This window comes from Triticum urartu, chromosome 7A (assembly GCF_056163025.1).
Source record: "Triticum urartu cultivar PI428250 chromosome 7A, HENAU_Tu73, whole genome shotgun sequence".
NCBI classification, from domain to species: domain Eukaryota; kingdom Viridiplantae; phylum Streptophyta; class Magnoliopsida; order Poales; family Poaceae; genus Triticum; species Triticum urartu.
In genome coordinates this window covers 60,278,703-60,286,281 of record NC_141879.1, presented here as the reverse complement: position 1 = coordinate 60,286,281, position 7,579 = coordinate 60,278,703, and the positions used below count along the sequence as shown (strand labels likewise).

The 7,579-nt window shown below is 56.4% G+C and overlaps 1 protein-coding gene and 1 pseudogene across 1 annotated transcript; both read right to left on the bottom strand.

Moving 5' to 3' along the window:
* Positions 1–1,835: 1,835 nt before the first annotated feature.
* LOC125518307 (putative CCR4-associated factor 1 homolog 11) lies at positions 1,836–3,284 on the bottom strand (annotated as a pseudogene).
* An 845-nt stretch (positions 3,285–4,129) lies between these two features.
* LOC125518026 (putative CCR4-associated factor 1 homolog 9) lies at positions 4,130–5,431 on the bottom strand. The gene has a single exon (XM_048682988.2). It carries the CDS (start codon positions 5,429–5,431, stop codon positions 4,130–4,132), a length of 1,302 nt encoding a protein of 433 aa, XP_048538945.2.
* Between the last annotated feature and the right edge of the window lie 2,148 nt (positions 5,432–7,579).

Genomic DNA, 7,579 nt, shown 5'->3' with positions numbered 1-7,579 from the left:
AGACTATGACGCGGGGTTGATTCAAGACGGTGCACACAAGAGAGCTTGAAGTCGACAGGGCGCGGGGGTAGCATGGCGCAGCTACATGGAGTCATGTTGAAGGTGGAGCTGGAGTTTGACGGAAGACTTCACTCTGTGCTGATGGAGGGGCTACGGTGTAAGATATCAGAGAATCGAAGCCTATTTCAGCGGGATAGCGAGAGACACGTGGATCGGACTGGGTACCAGTGGTATGATGGAGACGTGATACTCGGCATCGGTCGGTGATGATCGATGGTTCTCTGCAGTGGGAGTTGAGACAGTGGGGGCTAGCTACCCGGGAGACTCGACCAGGACAGCAGAGGCTCGACGCGGTGATAGCGGCGAGGCGTGCGGTAAGCACGGGACACAGCGACAGACCAAGGCACTGGTGGTCAGACATGTGGTCAGACAAAGTGTGCAAGGGTGCTGAAGCAGTGTTGACGAGTACCAGATTCAAGTTGGTGACTGGGTCTATCGGTGCTAGTTGATGGACAAGAGTTGACCGTGGAGAATTTGAGAAAGTGGCGGAGGGTCTGAAATTGTCAAAAGCTGAGAGAGTACATGGTCGTATATTCTGTGGTGTTCATGCACATGGCAAAGTGCGGATGACAAGACAGAAGCAGGCGGAGTGCTATGGTTGTGGGACATGTCAGAGACTATCCGGGAAAAAAGGATGAGACAACTGTGAATTTGACTCAAAGTGACACAGGGCGACGGTGAAATTCCTTCAAGTTTCAGACAGAAGGTCATGAAAGAGCGGTGATGTTGAGTTCAGGTAACTCTTATATGTGACACCCAATATGTGAGTTGTTCATTTTCACGCAGATTAATGATCGGTGTGTGATGGCGTTGAGCGGATACTGTGAAAGTTGGGAGCACAAAGTAGAGTAACGAGGAACTTAATTTTTGCTCGAGTGTTGACTGTGATGAAGACGAGAAGGGACTACAGTTGCAGGTGGAGTCACATGGAGTCTGGGAGTAGCAGCGGTGCTCATGGTGTATCTCAAGTCCAATGTACATGGAGGTTTGACACACAGACGAATTCAAGGTGGTGGAGAATATTCGCCAAGGTGGAGTTTGTTAGAATTGTGTCGAGTATTATTGTACAAGGTAGGTTACAGTTGGACTTGGTTTTGGACTGTGTGTAGACAGGGTAGGAGTTGTGTCCTAATAGGACACATGTATCCTAGGCCTCTCATATATAGCGGGGCTAGACACACGATGTAACCTATGCCAACATAATAGCACGGGCACGCGGGGGAGCCGGCGGCGTGTGCCGGCGCCCGGGCGGCCGGGGTGCGGTATTGTGACGGTGTCACGGGGAGGAGCGCCCGTAGTCAGGCCCCGGGGATGTAGTCATGACGGTGAACCTCGTTAACAAATCTCGGTGTCATGCTGGTGTGATTGCTTGGTCTTCGGTAGATCGACGGTATGCCTCAGATTTATTCTAACATCAAAGATGCCCTTAGTTAGAATAACATATTAGTACGGATATCTTTGTGCAAGTCCAGTACTCGCGCAGTTAGACGAGCTCATCGATGTTTTTTTATCTCAAATATGCATAAGTGTGTGTATCATATATTAAAAGGAAAAGAAAAAGACTCCTTCCACTATCAAAAAGTTAAATGAATATTTACAAGTGGCTCACAACCACTCCACATACACAGCATACTACAGTACTATTCGGCACTATCCCACGCTGCGAGGCTCTCGAAAAATGCCTAACTTCTCCTCTCAGCAGTCCTGCCTGTTTTTATGCTCGGGCCTCTCTCTCTATGCTTCGTAGCACCTGTCCCGTAGGTGGTGTCGCTCCGTCAAAGACCACAGCATTGTGGTGCGTCCACAGCTTCCATAGGACAATGATGCAAATTGACCTCGCTAGCTTCTTGTGCTGCGAGCCCATCGATCTTTCCGGCGTGTTTCTCACGCATGTCGTACTCGTAGTTGGGGGGCCCCTCGCGGCACAACACAATGGCGAGCATCACGTCGGCGGTGAGAAGGCTGTCGGAGCCGGCGTTGTGGGCGACGCCGGTGCGGCGCTGGACGCCGAACTTGGTGGCCACCTTCTCCAGGCCACCGTCCCAGCCGTAGGTCTTGGCAATGTAAGCGTCGAGCACCCACGGGCCGAAGAACTTCTCCACGCGCCTTCCGAAGTCCTCGAGCTTCTGCGGCAAGCCTTTGGTGCCTTGGCGGAAAAGCATCCTGGCGAGGTAGGCGAAGTCGTAGGAGCCCGAGAAGGCCACCCACGTGAGGGGCTCGGGGGCGGCCCTGCCCCAGCGCGGGCGGCGGTGGTTGAGGCCGGAGCGCATGAACTCGTCGGTAAAGTCGCCCGGGTCGATGCCGTCCTCGCGGAGCCTGGCGAAGTCCTTGCCGTGGGCCTTGAGCAAGGCGATGGACTCCGGCGCGTGCGGGTCGCACCCCTCGTCGAAGCCCCGGAAGTTGAACTGCCACACCACGGGGTGGCTGCCCCCGGGCCCGGAGAGGGTGAGGCCGAGCTACAGCAGGTGCTTCAGGTGGTCGACGTTGCGCCTGACGAGCGTGTAGGCTTCTTTCGGGCTCCGCTTGTCGCGCGGCGTGGCTGAGTCGTGCACCGCGCCCGAGAACTCCGTGTCGATGGTCACCCCAGGTGCGTCGGCAGCAGCGCCGTGATGGCCTCCATCTCCTTGACCAGGTTCCACTTCCACACGTCGCGAACCTTAACCTCAGCGGGGGCCGAGAGTTGGCGCGGCGTGGCGGAGTTGTGCAGCGCGCCGGGGAACTCCATGTCGATGGTCACCACCAGGTGCGGCGGGAGAAGCGGTGTCGTGTCGTCGGCTTGGTTCCATTCCCACCCAGCGGCGAGGACGTCGGCTCCTCCTTGACCCGACGTCCGATCTGGACGCCGGGGTGGCATGACAGCGAAGCCGGCTCCTCCTTCATGCGGCGTTCGATGTGGACGCCGCGGTGGTGAGGCAACATGGTCGGCTCCTCCTTCACAGGCCGGAGAGGGGACGCCGGATCCTGCTTCATGTGGTGGTGCGGCTGGGACGGCGGCTCCTCCTTGATGTGTGCCGACGATGGCAGCGACGGGCCCATGAAACAGAGCGACCGCTCCGTCATTATCTCCATCTGACGGACACAATCTTTGTCCGTCTGAGCAGCCTCGCTGAGGAATCGGGGCGGCTGCTGCGGCGGCGCCTGGTCCTCCTCGTCATCAAAGGAGATGACGATCTTCTCCTTGGCAGAGGAGCCGGCCATCGTGGACACCGACGGCCCGAAGAGCGTAGGCGGCGGTGCCAAGAACCGCCGAAGGAGGAGCTTCCGCCTACTCCGCCTGCCTGCGTGGAGCACAAGGACTTCGGCATCACCTCGGGGTCACAGAGGAGTTGGGCTCGGAGAGGAGGGGGATAGGCTCAGAGAGGCGGAGGTGAGCGGAGAGAAAAAACATGTACATGTGCATCGCCGGAGCACGGCTTATATAAGCCGCGGCCATGCCAGACAAATGGGCGGTCAGACTTCAATGCGGCACAACGGCCAGAGTTTGTTCCTCTGGAAGTTGCGCCAGCATTAAAGTGGCGGCTGCCGAGAGGCCGTGTCGGTCAGCGCCGACCTCCGTCCCTTCGGTCATAACGCATCAATATCAGCCGTTGCGTGCTCTAGACTAGCATGAATGCGACATGGTAAACGACTTGTGCATCGGAAGGGGGGGCGGGGGGGGGGGGGGGGAGGGGTTTGGGTGGGCCAGGTGGTCAGAAGCGGGCTTGGGAGAGGTCCGGACTCCCGCAAAGCCCTACATGTTTGTCTTCAGATTGCGGGAGAGAACGCGTTTAGACCGCGCCATGGACCGATACAGTCCCGCGTTTTGATGATTTTCGTGGTCCGTGCCTATGTAGAAGGTTTGCGGGTCGGAGTTGAAGATGCCCTGAGGCGGTGGGGCGCGTGGAGGTGCGCATCGGCCACTAGTGTAGTAAAGTTCTTGAGGGTTCTTGTGGAACTAGAGATGAATTAACATATCCAAGCGTAGAAGAATGCGAACAAACAAGAAAACTGAATCACTTGAATTCCTTAGAAAGTACTGTAGTACTACTAATAACATGTTTCTACATGTCTACAAGTCTAGTACGTGCAGTTAGACGAGCCCATCGATCTTTCCGCCGTGTATCTTGCGCACGTCGTAGTCGAGGGGCAACACAATGGCGTGCATCAGGTCGGCGGTGAGAAGGCTGTCGGAGCCGGCGTTGTGGGCGACGCCGGCTCGGCGCTGGACCCCGAGATCGCCGGCCACCAGCTCCAGCCCGCCGAGCCTGCTGCAGGTCTTGGCAATGTACTTGGCGTCGAGCACCCACGGGCCGAAGAGCAGCTCCACGCGCCTTCTGAAGTCCTCGAGCTTCTGCGGCAACCGTCTGTTGCCTCGGCGGAAGAGCATCTTGGCGAGGTAGGCGAAGTCGTAGGAGCCCGAGAAGGCCACCCACGTGAGGGGCTCGGGGGCGCTTCTGCCCCGGCGCGGGCAGCGGTGGTTGAGGCCGGAGCGCATGAACTCGTCGGTGAAGTCGCCCGGGTCGATGCCGTCCTGGTTAAGCCTGGCGAAGTCCATGCCGTGGGCCTTGAGCATGGCGATGGATTCCGGCGCGTGCGGGTCGCGCTTCTCGTCGAAGCCCCGGAAGTTGAACTGCCACACCACGGGGTGGCTGCCCCCGGGCCCGGACAGGGTGAGGCCGAGCTGCAGCAGGTGCTTCAGGTGGTCCACGTTGCTCCTCACGAGCGCGTAGGCCTCCTTCGGGCTCCGCTTGGCGCGCGGCGTGGCCGAGTCGTGCACCACGCCCGGGAACTCCGTGTCGATGGTCACCACCGGGTGCGTCGGCACCAGCGCCGTGATGGCCTCCATCTCCCGGACCAGGTTCCACTTCCACACGTCGCGCACCTCCACCTCATAGGGGCCCCTCGGGTAGAACGGCGTGGCGGAGCTGTGCAGCGTGCCCGGGAACTCCGTGTCGATGGTCACCACCGGGTGCGGCGTCGTCTCGTCGGCCTGGTTCCATTCCCACACGGCGGGAACCTCGACCTCCGCCGGTGGCTGCGGGGCGGAGTGGACGTGGCGGGCGAAGGCGGGCTGGCCCACGGGCGACGAGGGCGGCGAGGGCGTCCTCGAGCCGCGACCGCCGCGGCGGCGGCGGCGGCGGCGGCGGGCGTTGGCGTGGGCGTCGAAGGCGAACCGGTCGACGGGCGGCGGCTGCATGTGCACCATCATGGGCCCGGGCATGGCCATGGGCATGGACATAGGCAGGAGGTGGTGCTGGTCGTACGTGGGCTGGAAGGGATTCCAGACCATGCCGGGGTGGTGGTGGTGGGCGGGGCCGGGAAAGACGGCGTGGTGGTGCAGCGCGGAGGGCGGGTGGAGGAGGACCGGGCCGCCGTCGCCGGAGAGCGCCATGGCTGGTGATGGAGCGGAGGTGGCGTCGTCGTGTCGGCGGGAGTCCCGATCGTTTTCGTGCCGTGTAACGCGTCGCGTCTGTTTGTGTTGCGACGTGAGTTTGGTCTGATTTCAATATATAGAGACGCGCGTGTCGGTGCGCGTCCGGTGGATCTGAGTATGAAACGGACACGATCGGTCCAGCTCGAGTCGGTGCTGCCAACGGGCGCGTCAGTCGGACTCACCCGGAGTCGGATTAGAAGAGCAAAAAGGAAAAAAGAAACACGTCGTCCAAGGTTTGGTTTTGTACGATCCAATGAACCAGAATCCACGGCGGACCGCGCATTTCCATCTGCGGATTCAGGGTACGTGCAGCTTTGGGGTTTTTTTGGATGAATGAAATGAAAGAAAGAGGGTTTTCCCACGATTTTCTTCATTAAGAAAACCAAATTTGGCCTTAGCAACGCGTCAAACATCATCCCACCAACATTAACATCCAAGTGCTAAACCCGTTAAAACCCAACACGTTCTTATATACATGCACAACGCAAGAGAAAGGGCACAGGCGGCTATCCAAAACCCTAGCCGCCGCCCATCGTCTCCCCCTCTGGTCGCCGGCAAGGGTCCTGATCGAGGGCAGCTGTCGTGGAGGTGTGGAGGGCTACTGCGACAGCCAAGGAGATCATGGCTCGAGTGGCGATCTCCGTCAGACGGTGCTCGGCGGCAGTGGTGGTGAAGCTGGCGGTGGCCGGACGGATCCAGCACGGTGATCTTTAGTGGCGGCCTGGCCTGGCTAAGTCATCGGAGAAGAGGGCATCGGTCAGGGGCGGGCCCAGGATTTCAAGAGTGTGTATTCAAAATTTCAAAGGCAGTTTTTTGAAAGACTAAAGCATTGTTTGGCGGGCGTATATGACTGATTCTAGTTATACAAGCTGGACAATACAGGAAGATATAACATAATATAATAGATTCACAAAATTGGTCATGACTTTAGATTGCCCACCAAATAGAAATACTATTTGTTCAACATATCGAAATAGCAACATCTAAGATATATAGAGATAGAATATAACAAATGATAAAAAAAAAACTTACAGCTCTGATCCTTGATGCTTTGTCCTTTTCCTTGAGTTGAAAGAAAAAAATCTCTTTCGATAAATGTAATCAAGCAATCATTCAAGTAATTTTGCCCATCTTTTCTTCTTAGCTTCTTAACTACTATATTAAAAAAAACTGAGCAGCATGAGATACAGAGAGAATATCAATAACCAACGTCTAATTAGCAAGGTGAATTTAGTTCAACTAAGAACCGACATGAGGAGCAACCCTAGATCCCAATTTTAGTAGTCGTAATTTATTAGGCCACATCAACACATCTATTTTGGATGAACAGAAAATACGTACTGCTGGTTGAACCTAGAGCTTCAAGATTGAAGGCTGATGTGTGCCAAGATGGCAAGATCAGTATCAGAGGGAGCGAGGGTTGGATGTCATGCCGCTGCAATCTGGACGATGTGCCGCGTCGCGCCGCCCGGCAGTGCATGCCGTCGTGCGTGTGTGCGAACAGTCGATGGCCGATGGCGATTAGCCCGTTGCCCGGCGGCTTATTTGCGAACAGAATTTGGGGAAGGGCGTGTCAGGACCAGAGCTCTGAATTATGCAATCTCAAACACACAGCAGCAATTTAAGAGAAGAACAGAGCTCAAAACTAGGGTTTCTTGATGATGAAATTGGGGAAAGTAGTTTAGCTCGCCACCGGCGGCTAGGGTTTACACCCAATACAAATGATCATACCCACTCACACGCTGGTGGCTGGCTTTATAGCCATTACAGGAAAGCAAAAGCAGAAATAAAGAAAACAGAGTACATGCGTTGTTGGAGACAGCTACAGCAACTCGCGAGCGTCAGCAGCCGTTGGATGGCAGATCGACGGAGGATAGATGCCTTGAGATGGTGAACCGTTATCCTATCACCAGGGCCGCATGATGAGAGATCTACGGCTGTCAAGACTACCGGCATGCAGGAACAGGGAAAGGGCATGAACAGGGCCTGACAATACCCCCCAATTGAGACTGAGCTTGTCCTCAAGCTCTGAAAGCAGGAAAAACTTTTTGGATAAATGTTGAGTCCTCCCAAGTGGCCTCCTCCACTGGCAAGTTGTTCCATTTG

Excerpts from the sequence above, each read along its gene's own strand:
- LOC125518026 (XM_048682988.2), bottom strand. The coding sequence starts at position 5,431 with ATGGCGCTCTCCGGCGACGGCGGCCCGGTCCTCCTCCACCCGCCCTCC.